This window comes from Drosophila melanogaster, chromosome 3L (genome assembly GCF_000001215.4).
Source record: "Drosophila melanogaster chromosome 3L".
Taxonomy (NCBI): Eukaryota; Metazoa; Arthropoda; class Insecta; order Diptera; family Drosophilidae; genus Drosophila; species Drosophila melanogaster.
In genome coordinates this window covers 9,381,369-9,404,796 of record NT_037436.4, presented here as the reverse complement: position 1 = coordinate 9,404,796, position 23,428 = coordinate 9,381,369, and the positions used below count along the sequence as shown (strand labels likewise).

Sequence of the window (23,428 nt, the reverse complement as noted above, 5' to 3'; positions counted from 1 at the left end):
ACTGAGTAACCAAAAGGCACTGCTTATATACTAACTTTTTAGATCTACTTGGTATTGTTGTTTTTTGTTTTGCGTTTTGCATAAATCTGAATGAAGATGTGCTGGCTGGCCGACTGTTTCACTGACCAGCAGCAGTCTGAGCTTCACCTGTCCGGTTTCTTACTCAGCTTTAGAATCTCGATTCGCAAAGCCAGTGGCGGCAATTTGAAGTTCATTATCGGCGTCGCTCAAATTCGCACTTCTCACACTCGACTACGGATATATGAATATTTTCGGAGTGATGCGGAGACACCTATGGAAACATTATTAATTGTATGTATGCCGTTTGGTCAATTAGTTATCTAATAGCTTTGTGGTCTACCCATCTATTGTTGACTGCCACAGAACCCTTTTCGAAACGATTCAAGTGGCATTTTCAGCGCTCGTTGGCTGTCAGTTTCGAGTATCTTAAAGATACTTTTTTGACCAATCGGAATTCATTGGTTCAGTAAGCATATTCGGCGACTGGGTGTCTGAAATCTGGTTTCGATCATCTTATCTTGATGGTATAACTAGCATTTAGATACCCATTTTTCTTCATAATTCTTAATTTTATTTGTTGCATAATTTATGAAAATAGTACGAAAAAGTACAATTTTTTATACAGGTTCTGTATAAGTTACAAGGTACCCATTAGTCGAAACCTTATTTATCGAACTTTATAACCTAACCACTTGACTATGATTTATTTACAATTAAGCATCTTTGAGCGCTTCAATTACTTTTTACTTCCAATTAATGCAAAGTATACTGCCTAAGGTTTAACTTTGACTCCGGGTTTCCTGTAGATCGGCGGAAGTTTTTTTGTTTAGACATGCGCCAAGCACTTGAAGTCCGCAATTGACTGCTGCATAATTAGATGCGATGCGATTGGAATAGAGGATGCGATGGGTAATCACATCAACACTTGGACAGGCGATCAAGTGTCAGTTCAATAAGACCGGCTCAAGTGTAATTAGAGACCACGGATCTTGGGTTTCGGGAAGGGATCTTGGGTTTTCGGATCATCGATCCAACGATCGTGCCGAGCTCTTGAAAGCCGCTTATTAGGCATTTACAAGGGCAACTGCGCAGTTGATCGGTTACAAAATGACTTAACTATTTAAATAATAAACACGCTTCACGTTTCTCAGGCTAAGTTCGTAAGCATCTTCAATTTTCGGATTGCGTCTCAACTGCAACAGTCTATTTTGAAAGTCAAGCGTTTCTAAAAGCGCCACATCATCAGCGGTAATATTATCCATCCCTCATAAATATTCCCATGTTGTTTTGGGATCTTTTGGCTATTTTTAAAGCAGACAAAGGCGAGCCAATAATGTGTGGAAAGAATTTTGGTTGGATTCAAATACGAAGCAGCTTTGGTAACAACTAAGGTTCTGGGTTAGTCATGATTCACCAACAGGTTAGACTTAGTTTTGTGGCAAAATTTAACCAATGACGTCCAAGTTCTAACTAAAGTAATATCGTTACTTTGTTATTTTATTTTTGGATATTCTCGAAAGTTTCTGGAATTCTCAAGAAAACTTAAACAATATAGAGTCGCATTATATGGAAAACTCATTGATTCATTCTTATGTTTGTTATTTTGTTATTAAATTCCAATTGATGATGCCAGTGTCTAAATAAAAACGAAGACCTAATTTTCAACCAAAAATCAGGTTTTCTGGGCTTGTCCGTATTAAACATTTTTGATAATTATTTATAATATATTGTTATTTTTTGCTGGCTTCAAAACATCAACAAATTGTGTATGATAAATGACGATGACGTTGTTGTTGATGGCGATCGCGCTGTGGGAATCAGATGAAATGTCAATTAAGTTTGCATTTATATCTTTGATTGAAGCTCTAAGATTTGCTTTGCCATTTTATGCGGAAGTTAAGCTCGGTCAGTTCTTGAAAAAGTTCCCATGGGAGCAAGTTATTTGTTTTTTGACAATAAGAAGCGTTTATTTAAAATGGCTTATTATGGCCTCAATGATTCCTAATAGGCGTAACTTACTGGTTATAAACTTGTTTAATATCGTTTCATTTTAAACCTGGATGACAGAAAATGAATTTCGGTTCAAATACAAATATTACAATAGAAAGTATGATATTTAGCTCCGATAAACATTTAACAATTTTAGTATTTTAATGGTGAAATGGTAAATTCCGCGCATGAAAAGAGATAGAAGAGATGACATATATGGAAACCTTAAAAACGTAACGGTTGCTTGGGTTTTATAACAATCAGTCAGTGACAGGCATTTCCAGAGTTGCCCTGTTCAACAATCGATAGCTGCCTTCGGTCGCTCGTCACTAACTTTCCTTTAGGCAACGGCCACACTGTCTGGCCACCAAAATCCCAAACTTAATTAAAGAATTAAATAATTCGAATAATAATTAAGCCCAGTAACCTACGCAGCTTGAGTGCGTAACCGATATCTAGTATACATTTCGATACATCGAAATCATGGTAGTGTTGGAGACGGAGAAGGTAAGGCGAGAAACGGCGAGCCGCATGGTTTCGATTTCGGCTGAGCCGTGGCAGGAACAACAAAAACAGGGTTGTTGCACAAGAGGGGAGGCGATAGTCGAGCGGAAAAGTGTGCAGTTGGCGTGGCTACATCATCATTGTGTTCACCGATTATTTTTTGCACAATTGCTTAATATTAATTGTACTTGCACGCTATTGTCTACGTCATAGCTATCGCTATCTCTGTCTGTCTCTATCAAGCTATCTCTCTTTCGCGGTCACTCGTTCTCTTTTTCTCTCCTTTCGCATTTGCATACGCATACCACACGTTTTCAGTGTTCTCGCTCTCTCTCTCTTGTCAAGACATCGCGCGCGTGTGTGTGGGTGTGTTCTTCTTTAGCTACATATACATAAATAGGAGAGCGGAGAGACAAATATGGAAAGAATGGAAAAAGAGTGAATTACTGCAATTAACCAGTCGCGAACAGTTAAATCATATTTTTGTCGGCCATTGCAGTAAATAAACCGTTGGCTTTCCCTCTTCACTTTCCACCTCCTTTCTTTGACGTTAATTTTTTTCAGTTAATCGCGCCGCTGCTTTGAACTCGAACACGAATTTTAGCCGCAACATAAAATAAAATCAAGTAACTCTTTTAACTCAAATATAAAACAACAATTCCAATTCTTTCAACAGGCAATCTGTGTTTTTATGTCAGATACGTGCGCGTGTGTGTGTGTGCTGTAATTCCATCGCCCCTTTCGATTCCGAGTTCGTTAGGAACAGCATTAGTTCGCCTATTTTAGTAGTAGCCTAGTCCGATTTTAAGTGAAACAGGATACTCCAACACCATATACTCAATAATTAGTTACAACACCCACTCAACCATACAGCAACAACAAGTTTAACGAGTTTTTTGTATTATCATTACTTAGTTTTTTGGTTAATAATACACAAGTGAAGAGCGAACTGCAGGGGAGCGAGATATCACGAAACAATCCAAAATCCACACACACTCAAACAGAAATCAAAAGCTTCGCTCTCTCGCACACACACGCACCAACCAACTATCAACTATCACAAACACCGCGACAGAGAGAGAGCGGCAAGTGAATCACGGCGAATCGAAACCGATCCGAACCCACTCCGGAGCCGAAAAAGAACTGATCCTACCATCAAACGCATCCAATAAACACGGCCGCCAACATGCAGAGCGACTTTCACAGAATGAAGAACTTTGCCAATCCCAAGTCCATGTTCAAAGTAATACTCTCAGTGCGCCTGTCGCTAAGCCAAGCTAATCTAATCTTCTGATTCCCCTTCCCATCCATTGCCATCTTCTCCCGCAGACCAGCGCCCCCAGCACCGAGCAGGGTCGTCCGGAACCACCAACTTCGGCTGCAGCGCCCGCCGAGGCTAAGGATGTCAAGCCCAAGGAGGACCCACAGGAGACTGGTGAACCAGCAGGCAACACTGCAACCACTACTGCTCCTGCCGGCGACGATGCTGTGCGCACCGAGCATTTATACAAACACCCGCTCATGAATGTCTGGACGCTGTGGTACCTTGAAAACGATCGGTCCAAGTCCTGGGAGGACATGCAAAACGAGATCACCAGCTTCGATACCGTCGAGGACTTCTGGAGCCTATACAACCACATCAAGCCCCCATCAGAGATCAAGCTGGGTAGTGACTACTCGCTATTCAAGAAGAACATTCGGTGGGTTTGCTGTTTATTGCAATTCTGCCAAGATAACCTTTACTAACTGATATCTCATTTGCAGTCCCATGTGGGAGGATGCAGCCAACAAACAGGGCGGTCGTTGGGTCATTACCCTTAACAAAAGCTCCAAGACCGATCTGGATAACCTATGGCTCGATGTGGTAAGTGCACAAAGAAACGAGTGGTGAGCGGATGGTCTATTTATAGTGAATGTACATTCTTGAAATGCAAAAATATAGAAATAGGTGTATGATTTTGCAATATAAATTATAACTTATAGAAAATATCAGCTAAAAATACGCTAGTGCTAGCTTTTGTCTTAGGAACATTCAATAGTGAGCTTATATCATAAATATTTTTCGCATATGAGTAACTACAACTGTTTTGCCTTCCAGCTGCTCTGCCTGATTGGTGAGGCCTTCGATCACTCTGATCAGATCTGCGGCGCTGTTATAAACATTCGCGGCAAGAGCAACAAGATATGTAAGTTTTCACGCACACCCAACTTCAGCGGAATTCCTTTGTTTAACGATTAATGCTTTCCAGCCATCTGGACTGCCGACGGAAACAACGAGGAAGCTGCCCTTGAGATTGGTCACAAGCTGCGCGATGCCCTGCGTCTGGGACGCAACAACTCGCTGCAGTATCAGTTGCACAAGGACACGATGGTCAAGCAGGGCTCCAACGTGAAATCGATCTACACTTTGTAGGCGGCTAATAACTGGCCGCTCCTTATTCGGTCCGATCCCACACTGATTATTTTGTCTTTCATTTATTTATCGTTATAAGCAACAGTAGCGATTAATCGTGACTATTGTCTAAGACCCGCGTAACGAAACCGAAACGGAACCCCCTTTGTTATCAAAAATCGGCATAATATAAAATCTATCCGCTTTTTGTAGTCACTGTCAATAATGGATTAGACGGAAAAGTATATTAATAAAAACCTACATTAAAACCGGATACTTTTGATCTTTGATTTTGGAGATATTTTAAAATAGAAAAAAGTTAACCTATATTGTTTTTGGGATAATTACTTGTTGTATTACTAAAACGAGCTTGTATCCTAATATGGGCACCTAAAGCAAAACTTCCAAATTTGGAATTCAATTTGTTGCTAAAAATACGTTAGCAATTTCTAGGGTGGCCAAAAAAAAATGTGTATCGATATATCGATAGGTTTCCTAAATAGACATTAAAATAATTTTAGCTTTTTACTTATATTGTTAGAGTAAATACGTTTGTATTTAAAAAATAAGTCAGTATTTTTTTTTTATTAACCTATTATTGAATTTTATATGAGTGAGAGCTTTTCCATTCAGCCAAGAACGGTCACACTGCATGTGACATGTTTCAATTGTGTAGGCGCAGTCACACTGGTCGCGTCGCTCGTAGATATCGTGTAAGGATATGTCTCCGTGTTTAGCTAAATAAAATACATAAAATATATGTGCAATTCTAACAAGCATAGCCATTTAGCGTAGAGTAGTGGAACGAACAGCTCGTACCGGGCCAGTAACAACAAATTAACAAGCAAACGCACTAAAGTTTGTCGCGGAATAAAGATATAATAATAGACCAGCTAACCAACACAAACAAACACACACACGGCCAGAAGTTCGTTGGCGTTGAAAGGGAAAAATGAAACGAAATGAAAGGAGAATAACAGTGCAATAGATTCGGTTTACATTGTGCAAAAAATCGAAGTAGCCCCTGCCAACAGGGTCGCTAAAAATAAAGAAGGCGACAGCCTCTGTTTATCGTTGGGAATAAACAAATATATGGCCAGCGGAGGAGAATCATAACAAAGGCGCAAGACTAGCCAGCATAAAAGACAAAGGAGCTCTCCTCCCCCGCGTCCGCCACCCCCCTCCCTTTTTGGGGTTGAAAACCCCCCACGCGTTGCGGTGCAGCATCGCCCCGACTATGCGATACCCTGCAATCGAGTTTATAGTGCTATAGAGAGAGAGAGAGAGAGCGAGTTACGAACAAAATGCCTTGCGACAACGCCAAAACCTCTTCGGATATCGAGCATGTGGATTGGAATTCCGGCCAGCACTATGCGAATGTCAGGTGAGTTTTGAATGCCCTTGATATGGCCAAAAAAAAAGGAATCCTATAAGTTATTCAAGTACACCAAAGAACAAAAAAAAAAGTAAAATAAAGAAAAACGAGAAATAAAATAAAATCAAGTGCAAGCACGCAATTGAAAAATCGTGGGATGGTTGACATTCTTCTTGGCATTGTCCATTGTTTATTTATAGCCAGGAAACGGACATGATTTAAATGTTTGATTGTTCGTCGTTTGGGAAATCACAATAATTAAGTTCTCAACGCAGGCTGCAAGTGCTAAAAATCAATGTGTGTTCTTTGCGCCACAATAAACAAATCCAGCTGTCCATACCGACACGCAGATAAGATATACCTTAATCGAAATGAAAACGAAAATAACCCAATTTCAAGCAGCGATTGATTCATTCCCTTAATTTGTTGCTCTGCACCAACATCAACTGTTGAGATCTCAATCGTCGTAATCCCCATCTAACGCCTGCTAATGACAATCATTAGGCAATAGTTAACAACATTGACTTGTACTTACTTACTTACCATACTAGTTCCATGCCGATCGGCAACTTCGATTGAAATGCAAATATGGACACTACGATGCTGGGAAGGTGACAAGATCTTGACGCGAGGCGCCAGCTGTTATCTGTTTATACAATTATAGGTTTATAAATTACGCGCGATTTATTTATATTGCAATCTGACGTGACAGCGGGGCATTGACCATACCCAATACTCTTACGACTTTTAATGAAGCCAATGAGGTCTAAAATGAAGATAAATCATAAATATAATTATATATCAGTCATTGAAGACGTTCTCCATAACTAAAGCAGTTTAATGGTACTGGCTTTTCGATTCACTTAATTCGTATTGTTTGGTATTAGTATTTGTGGCTACCAACTTTTATTTGCCTCATAGATGTTGTATCTTTATCTTTAGTTATTCATCAAATTTTCAATGGAACGCTCTTAAATAAACATATTTACTCAATTGTATTTGAATGTTGAGAAATGCGGCTCTTGCGTAGCTATAATTTATATATGTATGCTCGTATTTTGTGAAATACAGACCGTTCAACACCCCCGATGTCAGTGTGATGAGCCTTATCACCTGGCCATCGCAAATCTAATCTGTCGCCGGAGTGAGTAAATGTGTCTCACTTTGCTGTTATTTCAGGTGTCGTTGTTGAATAAACATTGGCTATTGTATCGGCTTGGGCCATCACGATCAAATATTTGTCGACTATCGTGAAAATGTAAAATGGAGCGTAGCGAAAAACAAACCATTGATAAGAAGCGAATTTTCTCAAGCTTGCATTTCGCATGGGTTTTCCCAAAACAATAGCAATGTGTATACACACACAAACATTCATACATTGCATATGTATGCAAATGTATATTTTTGGTGGCGCCAGTTGGGGGGGTATAACTTTTGCATTAATTGCCTCGAACTTAAACCAGTTGGGTTTTGGACTTTAAAATAAGTTTTACACGCAGAGAGCGCTAAAAAAAAAAAAAAAATAATGCGCAAATTATCAAAAAGCATTCGAACAAAGCAAACGAACAGGCAGCGAAAACAAAGCGCAAAACAGTTGAATTGGACCCCGCCTGACTCCGATTTCCCCCTTCCCCCCTCCACCACCCATCCATCCCTTGGAATCATCCGGTTCCTTGCGCCATGCGAAGATTACTTGTTTCATCTGGTCCGGCGGAGCTGGTGAGGGCGTGGCCCGTTCCGTTGTGTTCGGGCGTGGAATTTAATAAAATGCGCTAATTTAGTCGTAATTACAAGTGGGCACGGGTGGTAATGAAGCGCTCAAAAGACCCAAATCTTACGCAAATAACACGAAATGCCCCCGTAATGTGAATTTACCAAACGACCCTCGCATAATTAGGCGATTTAAGGGTAATATGCTATATAAACTTAGTTATCAGATCCAGAGAAATCAACAATTATATTCTTACTCATTTTCAGTAAGTGTTGAGCCAAAGTATAATTTTGTAATATTAATCTTGGCTTTCAGTTTGAAAACAGTTCCGCTTTCATAGTACATACATTCATATTCGACTCTCTGTTGATAAACAAATTTTCCCCTCTTTTATCAGCTAATTATAAACAACATTCATAACGATAGTTGAGCCGTTTATTTCTCAAGAAAAAAAAACGGCGATAAGAAACGAATATAAGTTCAAATTAGATTAACGAACGTAAATATTTGGTTACCGAAAAGTACACGATTCCGGGGAATTCGCAAATTTCCATCGGAAGCACTTTCGCAGTGGCAGCAACAAAAAGTGCCGTTAAACAAACAAAAAGCGCGATGATGCAGCTTGCACTTGAAACCCAAAACCCGAGGGCGAAAAGGTTTTTATTTTTAGTTTCGCTGAAATAAAGCACCTGCCCGTCGCTCTCTCATTCACCTGGTAATGCGATAGCGATACCGTTGTGTGTGTTATATATATACATACTTATACCCTTGTATATACCCTTTTGATATCGCCTAATCAAATTGTGGAGGGCAAAAAAGCAAAACGGAATGAAAATGTGCCGATCCGATCAATAAAAGTGTGAGAAATCTTAACGAGAGCTAGCTGCTCTTTTGCTTTTGTGATCGACAGGAATTTACATGTTGCTTATTTATGCACTCAAAAGTGACATTTCCGTTCTAATTGAGTTCAAAATTTGTTATTTTCAATGTCGAACAGGCAATTTGCGTTACCAAAAAGCCCATAAACGCCAAGTCATGAGGCTGTTTCGGTTGAGTGGTTCCAAGATGCAAGAGGTGTGGAAATGGCCAGCCGGCGACTGTCTGCCGTCTAATGAAGTCGTAAAACTTGCGACTTACGCATGTCCTTAACTTGCCAGAGCAGCCGAGAAAGGATAATGGTCGGCCATCCTTTTTTTTTTTTTTTGGATAGACAAACATGTGTACTTGCGGCCGTGTATTTTATGAACCGCTCTCTGCGGTGTAGCCCACAAACGTGCCCTGTGCTTCATCGATCCAAGGCCAGTCGTCAATTGGCCCCAAAAAAAAAAAAAAGAAAAAAAGCAAAATAAGCGGGGCAAGAGCAAAGAGGACGTGTCCAGTGCCTACATGTCCATGACCATGCCGACAGCCACAACAAATGTGCTGGCAGAGCCTTCGACTGTCCGCTTATGTCCTGTCCCGTTCTGTCCTGTCCTTTCCTGTCCTGCGCCTCAATCACGCACTGACTGCCTGAACTTTTTTTTTTTTTTTTTTTTTTAATTTTTATTATTTATTGAATCTTCCCTTTGTGTTAAGAGACTAACAATAAGTGTTCAAATCTTAATCTAACTTAATTAACTTTCACTTAGTGATAGTTTTTTTTTTTCATTAATGCCCTAATAAGTTTATTGCTGGGCTGGGAGGTCGTTGCGGTGCAGCCGGCTTTGACTGCATACTCGGATTAGTTTTCTTGCGAGGGGATTTGTATGGGTGGTCAGCTTTTCGTTATACTTCGTTTTTTTCTCAGCTATTACTTCGATTACTAATTTGATTTTTAGGTCTCTGTGTATGTTTTCGTTCCGAAGGTACCACGGCGCTCCAGTGATAATTCTCAGAATTCTTGACTGTGCTCGCTGAATAATGTCTATGTTACTTCTGGATGCGTTGCCCCACAGCTCGGAGCCATAAGTCCAGATAGGTTTTAAGACGGAGTTGTATAGAAGAGCTTTGAACTCCAGACTAAGTGGAGAGCGAGCATTTATGAGCCAGTGGAGGTTCCTTGCTTTAAGTTTAAGATGTTTCGATTTGGCTTCTATATGTTTGCGCCAAGTGAGCCGCCTGTCCAGATGAACTCCCAGATATGTTACCTCGTCGGCTTGTGGAATGCATATGTTATTCAAGACCAGTGGTGGGCATGTTTGTTTGTTTAAGGTAAAGGTAACCTGCTTGCATTTTTGAACATTTATTGAAATTCTCCAGTCGGCAAGCCATCGTTCTACAGATGTTAAGTGTCGGGATAGGAGTGCCGTGGCTTTTATTGGGCATTTCGAGCGACTGAGTATCGCGGTATCATCAGCGAACGTGGAGGTTGTTAGATTGTAGTCTATGGGGAAATCCGCCGTATACAGGGTGTATAAGATTGGACCCAGTACACTGCCTTGCGGCACTCCAGCTTCGATTGCGCAATCGCGTGAAGTGCTTGTATCGCATCTTATTGCAAACACTCTGTTATATAGGTATGACTTCAGTAGCTTATGTGTGTTTTGGGGCAACAGCTTGATTATTTTAAACAAAAGTCCATCGAGCCACACTCTGTCAAATGCCTGCGCGACGTCTAGAAAAATGGCTGTGCAGTATTCTCGATGTTCAAAAGCAGTACGAATTTCTGACGTGATTCGGTTGACCTGTTCGATGGTTCCATGTTTTTCTCTAAAGCCAAATTGATGTGTTGGAAGTGTGTTGTTTATTCTAAGATGAGGGCTAATCCGAAGGAGTAGCATTTTTTCAAACAGCTTTGAAAGACATGTTAGTAAGCTTATCGGTCTATATGATGATGGCTGCGTTTTATCTTTTCCTGGCTTTGGAATCATTACTATGGTCGACTTTTTCCATTTTTGAGGGAAGTATCCAAGCTTGGCGATTGCGTTGAACAACAGGCAGATGTGAAGAATAGCACACTTTGGGAGTTCAATGAGCATTCTTGGAGTTATTAGGTCGTAGCCAGGCGATTTTCTTGGGTTCAGTTGCTCTTTGATAACCTTTGCTAGTTCACATGGTCGGAATTCAAAGGGTTCTTGAGGATCTAGATTGGCTGCTATTAAAGGAGGGAGAATAAATGTGTTGGTAGAGGGATTTGGTCGGAATACATTTTGTAAATGGTCAGCGAAAGCACTGGCTCTTTCTTCATCACTTCGAAACCAGGTGCCAGAGGGACTTCGTAGTGGCATAATTGGCGCTATTGGAGTCTTTAGGTTTCTGTGAGCTCTCCAAAGAGGGTACTTAGTGCTGGTGGGAGAGAGTTGCTCGATATATGAACGTTGGCTGTTTTTTTCCTCTTGTTTGAGAGCATTGGTAAGCCTGCGTGTGGCTATCTTAAGCATGTGCTTAGTAATTGGTGATCTATTAGACTGCCAATCCCTTCGTAGGCGTCGTTTATCTAATACCAGCCGCTCGATTTCGCGATTAGTTTTGATGTAGTTTGGTTTTGCATACGTCACTGGCGGGGTTGAAGCCTTTGCAGCCGAAACTAAAATGTTTTCAAGAGTTTCCGTTGACTTGTCTATATCCTCCTTTGTAGATAATGCCGTCGTTAGTTCTATGTGTGAACAGACATACTTTTGATACCTTGGCCAGTTTGTTCTAAAATTTGTGAGTCTATACGGTGGGTCGACGATGTGGGGGCGAGTTAGCATATTTAGAAAAACAGGTGAGTGATCTGATGATAAGTCTGCTAGTGCTTCGGCGGTGACCATGTTGCGGGGGACATGTTTAGTAATTGCAAAATCGATCAGGTCTGGGATTTTTCTTGGGTCTGCTGGCCAGTATGTAGGCTTACCCGGGGATACATAGTCTAGCTTGTTTTCTGGCTTCGTAAGCGCATTGTACAATTGCTTACCCTTTGGCGACACAAGTCGAGATCCCCAATGGGTGTGCTTGGCGTTATAGTCACCCGCTGCGATGAACCTGTCACCTAGTGTGTTAAAGAATTCCATGAATTGATCCTCAGAGATTGGAAAGCGCGGTGGGCAGTAGACTGCGGCTAGAGTCGTTGAACCATTGTTGAGTTGTAAGGCTATGGACGTAGATTGTAAGTAGTTTTTGTCAAAATTGTTTAAGTGGTGGTGTTTTATGCGATTTCTGATGAGTATTCCAGTGCCTCCATGAGCTTTACCATCTGGATGATTTGTACCATAGAACAAGTATCCTGGTATATGAAAATTGTTTTTGTTTGTGAGGTGCGTTTCTGATAGTAGCATTACGTCGATGTTTTTTTCGTAAATGAACTGTGTGAGCTCTGCCTGAACTGAACTCTAAAAACTACAGATACAGACGGACGAACAGGGAAGAAAAGTACTTGGGATAGTGCAGATTGGCAGGGGGCAGCGGCGAAGGGTGTTTTGATGATGGGAAGCCATCCCACACTGTGGCGAAATAAGTGGAAATTAGTCATTGGGTTGATGCTCTTTTCAAACGAAAAATCTGATACATTTAAAGTTATAAAATTATCAGGAAAAATGTGTGTTTCATCTGTGCTTATAATTGCTTAACAGTAATACGAATCATTTTTTGAAAATATTTTAGAAATGGCGATTTCAGATAATGTACTTCATCATCACAGGAACATAAGAGTTCAACTTCTGTGTATACAATATATAATATACAATATATAATATTGATATACATCCGGTGCAAAGTTGTTACTCTTGATATACAAAAGATATTTCAATTATGATATTAAAATATCCCTATACATCCTTGTTTTTCTCCGTGCAACTCATGTGGTTGAAAGTAAAAGTTGTTCGCTCCATTCACTCACAGCGTTAGTTAGATTAGATACTCCTCTCCGACCGTCCAGATCCCTTTTGGAAACTACACGCAGGTGCCGCCGAGTGGGCGTTTGGCAGCCATAATGATAGGGCGGCCCACGGAACTAATTGCCTTGGCCATAAACCAGCAACAGCAACAGCACCAGATTGCCGCAGTCCAAAGGGAACCACATCAGAACTTAATTGATATGTGTGAACGTAAATGCATGTGTACCTTTTGCGGGGAAAGCACAATGTTCCCACTTTATATTTACTTCTATCAACTTTTTAAAACTGGAAAAATGCAGTGATAGCTTTAATTATCTTGGATCTATAAAGGCAATGTCTGTCAGTTAATTACCACGAAATTTAATAAATCTTAAGCAAAATACAATAATATATGCACACCATGAGAACGTGAGATTAATTGATACCACATTTAATGATAACCCCTGCCGTAGTGATTCATTGAATATACTCATTTTCACCCACGTTTCACATCCCATCCCATTCATGCTAAAAAAAGTCAATGACTTCTTTTCAATTTCACTTGCAACAAACTGCATCGGTGCCTCACTCATCACTTATTTAAATTCACGCTTAATAATGAATGGAAATTGAGGGATGGGATCATGCGATATGATTTCATAAATGCACACGGAAAGTTTTCCATCAAAAAACAGCAAAAATGTCGTTAAGATAAGTGCCATTCTGACACATTTATGCGATTAGCACACACTTAATGACTTACCTAATTCGATTATATTTTTAATTGATGTTTTGATTATAGCAGGAATAGTTAGAATGATTGCATTGCTCATAAGAGAACTTATAAATATTCATTGGCTGCGTTTGCCAGTTTAGTTACATTCGATTTCTATAAGTTATGATATAATATTTTAATTACACGCCATTATCCGCTTCGATAAGAATTGATTAATGATTTAGAGCATGCATGACTACTTGCTCTGTTAGGTAATTATAAAAAATTTGGATGAACCCATTGGATAACTCATACGATTTATTGCTTCTAATGTTAATGATAAACAAAACTAGACTTTGAAGCAACAATTATATTTAAACGCACATGAAATAGCCTTATACTTCAGTTAAAGTGATATGACCTACATTTTGCCATACAGACTAAAAAAAGCAAGACCCGTATGATGCCATATTGCTCATTTCTTAGATCTTCTTCTAATCCTGCTCTAATCCCTTCCAGATTCGGTTCGGGCAGCAGCCAGGCATCGCAGAACAGCGGCGACATCTGCCGCATCTGCCACTGCGAGAGTGATCCGCAGAATCCGCTGCTCACGCCGTGCTATTGCTCCGGCAGTCTGAAGTACGTGCACCAAGCGTGCTTGCAGCAATGGCTCACCGCCTCCGAGACGAACTCCTGCGAGTTGTGCAAGTTCCCCTTCATCATGCACACCAAGATCAAACCCTTCAACGAGGTGGGTTCATCACACATGTGACATTTTCTTATTGAATGCCAACTAATTTATTTCACTTTGTCTTTGCATTGTTTGGCTTCGGAATCGATTGGATTGGATTGGATTGGATTGGACTGGACTTGGTTGTGTTGGCAATTACAGTGGCGCAGCCTTGACATCTCCGGCATTGAAAGGCGGCGGCTGTGCTACTCCGTGCTGTTCCATTGCGCCGCAGCCCTGTGCGTCATCTGGTCCCTGTGTGTGCTCATCGAGCGGGCCGCCGACGATGTCCAGCGTGGCCTAATAGGTATACTTAATACTTGGGGTTCGGTCGTCAGGTCGATTAACCGCTCGGCACAATCCGTAATTATATAATTACCTGACCTGCCCGAACTCGTGCTCATAATGTGCCGACTGTTTGTTATTCTTTACGGATTCTAATTACCTATTTTCTCGCCATTTCAGACTGGCCCTTCTGGACAAAGCTGGCCGTTGTCACCGTGGGCCTTACCGGCGGAATAGTTTTTATGTATATCCAGTGCAAGGCATATCTTCACCTCTGTCACCGTTGGAAAGCACGCAACAGGTCATGATCATTAGTTGTGGGGATTATGAATCATTTAGCTGATTCGGATTCCAATTATTAACTACTGATATACTACACCAGAAATAATATGTCAAGCTGGCAAGGGTTTAATTAGTTAATTAGTTCCATATAACAAAGTCGAAATATTTTACTACAACTAAAAAAAGGTTCCAGTGGTAATTGTAATTATAAATATACTTGGATTAGATTTCACTGCAATTATATTCAAAGGAATCTTTAGCGCAATTTGCAACTTTATAATGTGAAAAAATTCATACAAATGGGGAGATGCCAATCTCGTTATTTAATTTCTATTTGACGGAGAATCACACAACCGTATTCTAATCGGAATTTTCTATTCAGCATTCCATTGTTTGAGGTCTTGTTAGTAGTAGTCTGCCATTTAATTGTACTCGTATGCGTTTTCGGATTAATAAGCCAGTTTTATTTGCTTATTTGCTTATTACCCTGTGCTAAAGGCATTCTCATAAAAAAAAAATTAGATATAACCCTATTTAAATTAAGGTTTTTCCACAATTGCGATTTATCTATTCTCACAGTATGTGTAAATCAATCTTGTCTAAATCAATAAGAGAGTATTGTGTAAACAATGCAATGCAAAGGCTATAGTTTATTTAGGCGAAAGATTCGATTCAATTGGTTTAAGTAACTTGAATATTATTTACTAGCTTGGCTAACCAATGCTAGCTGTTTGTATTATTTTACATAAACATGTTCACTATTTTAATGCAAAAGGCGTGATTTTACAGTCATTTGAGAGCTTTTCTGAATACACAAACTTCGGGTCAATAACAATGTTACTATAAACTCAATTATGCGAAACAATTCACTTTGTGCTGATGATGTAACAATTGTCTTACAGAATTCTACTGATTCAGAATGCTCCAGAAAAGATACATCCAGTGGCACCTCCATCCCCAGTGGCCGCCCATCATCAGCACTTCAGTGAGCCACTGGCTCATGCCGGATCGACGAGCGGAGCAGTGGAGATCAATGCCAGCGGTGCAGCCGGAGGATACTGTGCCCACGAGGCAAACTGTGCATCAATGGATAATGGTGGCGGCGGTGCCGAAATGGGTCTACATCAGCAAATGCAGCGCCTACTAAATGCCTCGCCACATCATATGCTTCAAATGGCCGCTGAACTAGAGGTGCCGCACAGCAGCAGCAGTGCCTGCACGCAGACGGAGGACGGACATGGCCACCAGCGGCACCAGCAGATGCAGCAGAGCGGCCAGCAATTGGGCCAAGTGGCGGTGGCCGCCAATATCGAGTGCTCGCAGTCACAGCACAATTACGATCGCGACTGGGCCCTCGATGATGTGGTCTCGCAGATCTCATCATTCCGACCCTGTCCTCAGGGATCGGGCAGCATGACGCCCTTCCACGACTCCATACACAACGTGCTGGAGCATTCGGAGGGCTCTAGTCGCGGCTCTGCTACGGATCTGTGCGCCGGATCACGGCAGGATCTCAGTGCCAGCGGCATTTCCACGGATACAGGCCGCGAGCACGCTCTGCAATTAAGCAGCTTTAGTGGTGAATGCCTTTTATTGCTATATAATTATACATATCGCTAATCCATATTTGCTTGCAGGTAGTGGCGAGCACAAGGCACCCTCGATCAGTTCCGGAGTATCGCATGCAGTAGCCAACGGGCTAGGCGGATTTGTTTACAAGCCGCACCAGACAAAGCGCTACTCCAACTCGTCCATCTTTCTCGAGAACCGCGATGTGCTGAGCGATCAGACCAGCGTGGGTCCCGATACTGCCGTACATCCTTACGATTACAGCACGCCGCCAAAGATCGACTACCGTCACTCTGGGATAATGGGCGTTGATTTGCCCATTGGTTGCTGCACCACTGATTGTTTAGGTGGTCAGCCGACGAAGGAGGAACTACGTCGCTACTCGGATCCCAAGCTGAAGGCCGGCGAAGCGGATACCGTGCTGGATATCGACCTGCCCACATCGCCACTATCACCACCTGCCGCCTATGCCAGCAGCCAGCAGAAGCAGCGGAATTCCCATCAGCTTGTGATCTCCTCATCCTTTGACCGCGGAGTGAATGGGGTCAGCAGCAGCAAGAGCAGCAGGGGCTACGGTCCCTCGGACGCCCAGGTGGATCGCTCGCGGCTCAGTTTCAAGTCGTTGCCAAATCTCAGCAGCAGCTGTGAAAGTCTACTCCAGAAGTGAAATGGAGTATCCTGCCCAACTGATCTGATGTGATCCACTATGATCTGCGCGCTCTTTCTCCCCCCAATAAGCTCTGCTCTCTCAAGTATTCACCGCTGGTCGACGGAGACCCCGAGATCCACATAGAAAGTAAAATCGAAATACTATTTTTTATACCGCACACCAAGGGGCTTCAAAAGCCATATCGTGGCCAGCGGCCCAACAATCCCTATGTTCTCCTCTTTATATAGCAAAGCCCATAAACAATTTGAGACTGCAATGATTAACACAAAACACAAAAAAAAAAGTTAAGTTAAGTTATCTTAACATTTAGAACCAGTATATTGATTTAGTGGCTAAATCGATGTATAATTTATCCTCTATTCGTGTACTGCTTTTATTATCCAGCCTCTCCGATCCCATACCATATACATATATGTATGTCCACTAAGTTGTCCATGCCAAAAAGCCCAAAAACCAACCAGAGACGGTAATTATTTAGTCCATGTGTAGGATGTGTTTTGTTTCTTAACTTCTAAGTCAAATGAAATTTTAAAAAATTGATCTGTGATTAAGCGTCATTGAATATACATACATAACGTGCATAAATGCAAGCAAAAACATATTGACAGCAGCCGCAGCCGTAGAAAATGCAGAAAAATACATAAAATACATTTTTACTTAACATCAACTAAGATAAAACCAACAACAGCAACATGACAACCACTAAAAGCTTTTTCGCGGTTAACAGCGAAAGCTCCACGGAGCCGAGAAAACTGAGATATATCCGTATCTCAACACCCAGCTGAGAAATATGAATGAAAGCCGTTTTAGATATAGATATAGAATTAACAGTAAATACTTATGATCGCTACAAGTTACGAGCATAAAACAACCAATATGAAATCAGAACGGGCAACTAAATTTTTTATTATGTATTAAATATTTAAATAAATATGTGCAAACAATTGATTAAATTATTTAAATGTCGTTCTTATCTTGGATTTTCTTTCAGTGTGCGCGGAACTGGAAATATTTGCATGACGTTTGTCAAAATGTAATTGAAAAACAAAAATCATTTCCCATTTTTTTTTATATCGATTTCTGAATTGTGCAAAATCATTACAAATCATCATAACAATCGTCGACAAAGGTTAAGCAATTGGCTGACCATTTAATTTTCCACAAGTCCAATTCAAGGACAAGGAAAACAGAATATGTACATAAGACCCCTTGAAAGTTAACGACACCCAACAAAAGCCGGTTTACCCTAAATGCAAATACATTTGCAGATTCGAAGCTAAAAAGGAAAAAAAACCAACAAAAACTCGACAGCTGACTTCTTTTCGTGTATTTGTATTTATTGTATTCGTTTATTCACAAATGAAATGCAAAATTCTCCCGAGTGTTGCGCCTGTTCTTGTTACAAAAAGTATAAACTCAAAGGGAGCAATGAATCCTCCAGTTGTTTAGCCTAATAATACACACTAAAATTTTGTTTTTTTTATGCATTATGATAAATGGAGTTTAAAATCACTTAGTCTAGGATGTTATGATGATGATGTAATGATGTGATGTGTGTGAATGTAATACATTGGGTGTGTTGTGGTGTGTCCTTTTTAGTCTTGCTCTCTCCGAGCAGCGCGGCAACACTCCCGTTTCTTCTTTTAAATTCTTCTTTCTCTCGTGCTTCGGATGTGTTTTGTTTCTTAACTTCTAAGTCAAATGAAATTTTAAAAAATTGATCTGTGATTAAGCGTCATTGAATATACATACATAACGTGCATAAATGCAAGCAAAAACATATTGACAGCAGCCGCAGCCGTAGAAAATGCAGAAAAATACATAAAATACATTTTTACTTAACATCAACTAAGATAAAACCAACAACAGCAACATGACAACCACTAAAAGCTTTTTCGCGGTTAACAGCGAAAGCTCCACGGAGCCGAGAAAACTGAGATATATCCGTATCTCAACACCCAGCTGAGAAATATGAATGAAAGCCGTTTTAGATATAGATATAGAATTAACAGTAAATACTTATGATCGCTACAAGTTACGAGCATAAAACAACCAATATGAAATCAGAACGGGCAACTAAATTTTTTATTATGTATTAAATATTTAAATAAATATGTGCAAACAATTGATTAAATTATTTAAATGTCGTTCTTATCTTGGATTTTCTTTCAGTGTGCGCGGAACTGGAAATATTTGCATGACGTTTGTCAAAATGTAATTGAAAAACAAAAATCATTTCCCATTTTTTTTTATATCGATTTCTGAATTGTGCAAAATCATTACAAATCATCATAACAATCGTCGACAAAGGTTAAGCAATTGGCTGACCATTTAATTTTCCACAAGTCCAATTCAAGGACAAGGAAAACAGAATATGTACATAAGACCCCTTGAAAGTTAACGACACCCAACAAAAGCCGGTTTACCCTAAATGCAAATACATTTGCAGATTCGAAGCTAAAAAGGAAAAAAAACCAACAAAAACTCGACAGCTGACTTCTTTTCGTGTATTTGTATTTATTGTATTCGTTTATTCACAAATGAAATGCAAAATTCTCCCGAGTGTTGCGCCTGTTCTTGTTACAAAAAGTATAAACTCAAAGGGAGCAATGAATCCTCCAGTTGTTTAGCCTAATAATACACACTAAAATTTTGTTTTTTTTATGCATTATGATAAATGGAGTTTAAAATCACTTAGTCTAGGATGTTATGATGATGATGTAATGATGTGATGTGTGTGAATGTAATACATTGGGTGTGTTGTGGTGTGTCCTTTTTAGTCTTGCTCTCTCCGAGCAGCGCGGCAACACTCCCGTTTCTTCTTTTAAATTCTTCTTTCTCTCGTGCTTCGCCAGCGAATCTCGTCGTCTTCTTCCTCCTTCACGACTTCTTCCTCTTCTAGTCTTCTTCCTCTTCTCGTCTTCTTCATCTCCTAGTCTTCCTCTTTTCGTCTTTTACTTGCTAGTCTCCATTTTCTCGCCGCTGCCATTTTCGGCTTTTCCATCGCCAGCCTCGGGTGCCGGTGCCTTGACGCTCAAATGGGCAGGCCCCGTTTGCTGGATCTGGACAATGCGCTCCGACTTGGCCTGTTCCTTGCTGGGCGGCGGCGGGGCCTTGAGGGTCAGCACACCGTCGGATGAGACAGTGGACACTACCTCGTTGGGGTCAAAGCCCTTGGGCAGGGTATACTTGCGCACAAAGTGACGCTGGATCATTCCATGGCCGTCCTCGCGCTCCTCGTGCTTCCCCTCTACCACCACGGTGTTGTCCACCACCTTGACGGTCAGCTCGTTGGGCTTGAACTGCGACACATCCATGCACACCTGGAAGCCATCTTTGCCCACGGCGGGCAGCAGAGCGTTTGGACCCCCCGACGCGCGACGTGACATTTGATTGTGGTGGCCATGGCTCCTCTCGTACGGCGAATAACGACGACGACCCAGTCCCAGGGTGTTGGGCAGTAGCAGGCGACGCGGATGGAACAGATCGTGGGCATGGACGCCAAAACCGAAGTCATCCTCCAGCAAATGCCCCCAGTCGGTGCGGTAGTCATGATCCAACTCCCGGGCCAAGTGCAGCAGTGGTATAATTGACATTTTTGATTTTTTTTCTCTTTATTCACAACCCTGTCTAGACAAAGGAATTTTTTTTGCTTTTTCGAATTTTTTTAGCGAAGTTTGCTTCAACGTTTGCCTTCAATTTTTCAGTTTAGACTGTGCTCGGGCGACGTTGACGCCGGCTTTTATACTGACGCTGGGCTCACACACACTAGTGCATGGCAACCAGGGACGGAACTTTAATAAAATGATGGGGGGTTGCCATCTTCGTTAGATTTTGCCTGCAGAGAAGGTTTTCCCTATGATCCCCTAATGCAAATATAATAATATTTAGATATAGGCAAGCAATTATTAGCCTGTCAAACTTAAAATTTAAGCGACATTTAAAAGCCCCTTTGAATACGCCCCGTAATTCAACAAACAGTTTTCTCTCGCATCTTCTGGCTCTTTCTAGCACAGCCGGCTTTTCATAGAGAGAGGGAGAAAGAACCAGAAACTTCTTGACATTTCTTTTCTGGGGAGTTTCTCTTTGCGAATAAAAAGCAAAACGAACAGTTAAAATGCAGTACATACATATGTATGTACATGTACGTATATATGCAGATATATGTATTTATTTAAAGCATTTTCTTCTCTTATCGCTCTTTTAAAAGCTGTCTTTTCAGAGTGCAACAGAGCTTGTATTTTCATTGGACAAGTGCATTGAACCCTTGTCTCGCTTCGTTCTGCTCCTCATGTTTGCCGTTCTTTTGTTTGTTGCAAACATTTTTGCAGTTGCTTTCGCCACTGCTTCGCGAAGTGGGAAACGGGGCAATTGAAAATTTTGCAAATCATTGCCAGTCTGTTGCAAGTGTTTCGATTATTATATGTACATATGCATACATTTCTATATATATGTATATGTGTATATAGAATCTTTTTATTCTTGGTTCACCAGTTAACCAAAATACATAATTATTTTCAAAACTACATGCATACATACATATGTATGTGTATGTGTGCATGCACGTAATTATTTGCGGTAACATACAAAAATGAAGTTCAATTTATACATGTACATAGGTACGTGCTATAAGGACGTACATAACGTACATCTCTTGTAGAGATGACAGAAATTCATTAAAAAGAAGAGAGTGAAAAGGGATGTATATTCTTATGTACGTATGTATGTACATGATGTACTTATGCATGCTTTACATAAGGATTTAACCTTGACTGAAGTTCCTTACATTCATAGCTTCAAGTCTCTTTACCGAAGTAATGTAAAAAGTCAGTTATGTACACAAACAACAATTAAATAAAAATGCCATTTTACGTGACACAACAATGCAATATACAATGCAGAAAGTAAATTCTAGAAACCGGGATCACAGGAAAAAGGGCCAAGCTAGCCAAACAATTCCCAAAGTAATAGTAATAGTAACCCATAACCAACCAGAAAAACAGACCAAACACAATTATAAGTAAGTGTACTTGTTATTTATTTTTATGGGTAATATTAATTTCGCCAATTTAGTAATACATATTCCAAACTAAGATTAAAGCAGGACACCCTTAATGGCTATTGTGTATGAGTGAAGTGTCCTTGGATAACTACAGCTTATAAAACAGATGTATGACTTTGATAATGGTTAAATAATGCAGGGCATCTCTCGGAACGAGTCCTCTACTTATCGTTGCCATTGTCCTGCTCCACCGCCTCCTTGGGATTCTCCTTCACATTGAGATGGGCGGGTCCCACCTGCTGGATCTGAACGATGCGCTCGTTGCCCTTATCCTCGATTGCCGGTGGCTTGGGCACCTTGATGGTCAGGACACCATCGGAGGACAAGGTGGAGGCCACCTTATCAGCCTCATAACCGGGTGGCAGAGCATAGCGGCGGACAAAGTGACGAGTGATGAAGCCATGGTCATCTTCGCGCTCCTCATGGTTGCCCTCCACCAGGACGGAGTTGTCCTGCACTTTGACCACCAGTTCGCTGGGCTTGAAGTGCGACACATCCATGCAGACCTGGAAGCCATCCTTTCCGATTTTCGACACGGCTCCCGACGATCCCGACGAGGCGCCCACCTGTTTCTCCAGCTGGCGCAGCTGCTGCTCCATCGGTCCAACCAGGGCCAAGTAGGGATTCCTCTGGCGCTGGCAGTAGTAGGGCTCATAGAAGGGCACCATCGACATTCGGCCCAAATCGTCGGCAAGGCTCAACAACAATGGAATATTTGCCATTTTTGTTTTTTAATTGCTTCAAGATGATTCTCCTTCAAAGAATAAACTTCTTTTGTTGATAGGTTACTTTCGCTTTAGCTGTTATCGCTTTGGCTTTTTGAATTCAACTGACGCCGGTTGCACGAAAGTGCCGGTTATTTATACAACCGCTCGCTATCGTAGTGTGCGTGCGCCCGTCGGCGCTGTGTGTGTGCGCGTCGTGTCTGTGTGCTAGGGGGCACAAACATCGACATCGAGAAGGGACACGAAACTTCTCGGGCTGAAAATATCGCAGAGTTCTCGAATTTGCCGCAATTACGCATTATCTGCCATTGAAAGTGAGAGTATCGCTATGGAAAATGAGCAATCTCCTAGGGGAGTGGGAATGAAAAGGCCTGGTGGAGTGATAAGTCGCATCAGCACCGGCAAATATTATGTGTATGTATAGATGTACGTATGTAAGCACGTATGTATGTACATACATAGCAGATAGGAAGGTTGGAGTATATTCCACGAAGGATGGAGTAAATTCGCGAAACTTCGAGACTGCAGAACAGTTCTTCTTTTTATGGCCTGGCATTTAAGCTATTAACTTTAATTAATATCCAAGAATGGGGCTCTGTAGTGGGGAAATCTAATTAAAATACATA

At 41.1% G+C, this 23,428-nt stretch overlaps 4 protein-coding genes and 2 pseudogenes across 15 annotated transcripts, besides 1 other annotated feature; 3 read left to right on the top strand and 3 right to left on the bottom strand.

Annotated features, from left to right (window-relative positions):
* The first annotated feature begins 2,336 nt into the window (after positions 1-2,336).
* Positions 2,337-5,179, top strand: eIF4E1 (eukaryotic translation initiation factor 4E1). Of its 9 annotated transcripts, NM_001274697.1 has the most exons (7): positions 2,572-2,698; positions 3,079-3,140; positions 3,430-3,757; positions 3,844-4,214; positions 4,279-4,378; positions 4,613-4,700; positions 4,764-5,179. In NM_001274697.1, the coding sequence occupies exons 3-7, from the start codon at positions 3,701-3,703 to the stop codon at positions 4,925-4,927; spliced, it is 780 nt and encodes a 259-aa protein (NP_001261626.1). In that variant the 5' UTR covers positions 2,572-2,698; positions 3,079-3,140; positions 3,430-3,700; the 3' UTR covers positions 4,928-5,179. The 9 variants fall into 9 exon arrangements, with proteins under 9 accessions (NP_524829.1, NP_729482.1, NP_001261627.1 ...); NM_080090.3 differs by lacking the exons at positions 2,572-2,698; positions 3,079-3,140 and adding an exon at positions 2,337-2,517; NM_168335.2 differs by lacking the exons at positions 2,572-2,698; positions 3,079-3,140 and adding an exon at positions 2,337-2,517 and having other exon boundaries at positions 3,191-3,757.
* Positions 5,180-5,569: 390 nt separating this feature from the next.
* CG4080 (uncharacterized protein) lies at positions 5,570-17,970 on the top strand. Of its 2 annotated transcripts, none has more exons than NM_001259766.2 (6): positions 5,570-6,290; positions 13,999-14,230; positions 14,372-14,516; positions 14,675-14,795; positions 15,679-16,355; positions 16,414-17,970. In NM_001259766.2, exons 1-6 carry the CDS (start codon positions 6,211-6,213, stop codon positions 17,010-17,012), a joined length of 1,854 nt encoding a protein of 617 aa, NP_001246695.1. In that variant the 5' UTR covers positions 5,570-6,210; the 3' UTR covers positions 17,013-17,970. The 2 variants fall into 2 exon arrangements, with proteins under 2 accessions (NP_001246695.1, NP_648305.1); NM_140048.3 differs by having other exon boundaries at positions 16,414-17,288.
* Positions 9,508-12,267: a mobile genetic element.
* Positions 17,971-18,333: 363 nt separating the features above from the next.
* On the bottom strand, positions 18,334-18,685 carry CR43482 (annotated as a pseudogene).
* CR43483 lies at positions 18,685-19,151 on the top strand (annotated as a pseudogene).
* On the bottom strand, positions 19,103-20,734 carry Hsp27 (Heat shock protein 27). 2 transcript variants are annotated; one of them, NM_001300072.1, is made up of 1 exon: positions 19,103-20,734. In NM_001300072.1, exon 1 carries the CDS (start codon positions 20,609-20,611, stop codon positions 19,970-19,972), a length of 642 nt encoding a protein of 213 aa, NP_001287001.1. In that variant the 5' UTR covers positions 20,612-20,734; the 3' UTR covers positions 19,103-19,969. The 2 variants fall into 2 exon arrangements, with proteins under 2 accessions (NP_001287001.1, NP_524000.1); NM_079276.4 differs by having other exon boundaries at positions 19,515-20,734.
* A 1,297-nt stretch (positions 20,735-22,031) lies between these two features.
* On the bottom strand, positions 22,032-22,915 carry Hsp23 (Heat shock protein 23). 2 transcript variants are annotated; one of them, NM_001259765.2, is made up of 1 exon: positions 22,032-22,915. In NM_001259765.2, exon 1 carries the CDS (start codon positions 22,797-22,799, stop codon positions 22,239-22,241), a length of 561 nt encoding a protein of 186 aa, NP_001246694.1. In that variant the 5' UTR covers positions 22,800-22,915; the 3' UTR covers positions 22,032-22,238. The 2 variants fall into 2 exon arrangements, with proteins under 2 accessions (NP_001246694.1, NP_523999.1); NM_079275.4 differs by having other exon boundaries at positions 22,067-22,915.
* Positions 22,916-23,428: the final 513 nt, after the last annotated feature.

Excerpts from the sequence above, each read along its gene's own strand:
- eIF4E1 (NM_080090.3), top strand. The coding sequence starts at position 3,701 with ATGCAGAGCGACTTTCACAGAATGAAGAACTTTGCCAATCCCAAGTCC. Across the intron at positions 4,215-4,278 it reads CTATTCAAGAAGAACATTCG|TCCCATGTGGGAGGATGCAG; the intron begins GTGGGTTTGCTG and ends TCTCATTTGCAG. Across the intron at positions 4,701-4,763 it reads CGGCAAGAGCAACAAGATAT|CCATCTGGACTGCCGACGGA; the intron begins GTAAGTTTTCAC and ends AATGCTTTCCAG.
- CG4080 (NM_001259766.2), top strand. The coding sequence starts at position 6,211 with ATGCCTTGCGACAACGCCAAAACCTCTTCGGATATCGAGCATGTGGAT. Across the intron at positions 6,291-13,998 it reads CAGCACTATGCGAATGTCAG|ATTCGGTTCGGGCAGCAGCC; the intron begins GTGAGTTTTGAA and ends AATCCCTTCCAG. Across the intron at positions 16,356-16,413 it reads GCAATTAAGCAGCTTTAGTG|GTAGTGGCGAGCACAAGGCA; the intron begins GTGAATGCCTTT and ends ATTTGCTTGCAG.
- Hsp27 (NM_001300072.1), bottom strand. The coding sequence starts at position 20,611 with ATGTCAATTATACCACTGCTGCACTTGGCCCGGGAGTTGGATCATGAC.
- Hsp23 (NM_001259765.2), bottom strand. The coding sequence starts at position 22,799 with ATGGCAAATATTCCATTGTTGTTGAGCCTTGCCGACGATTTGGGCCGA.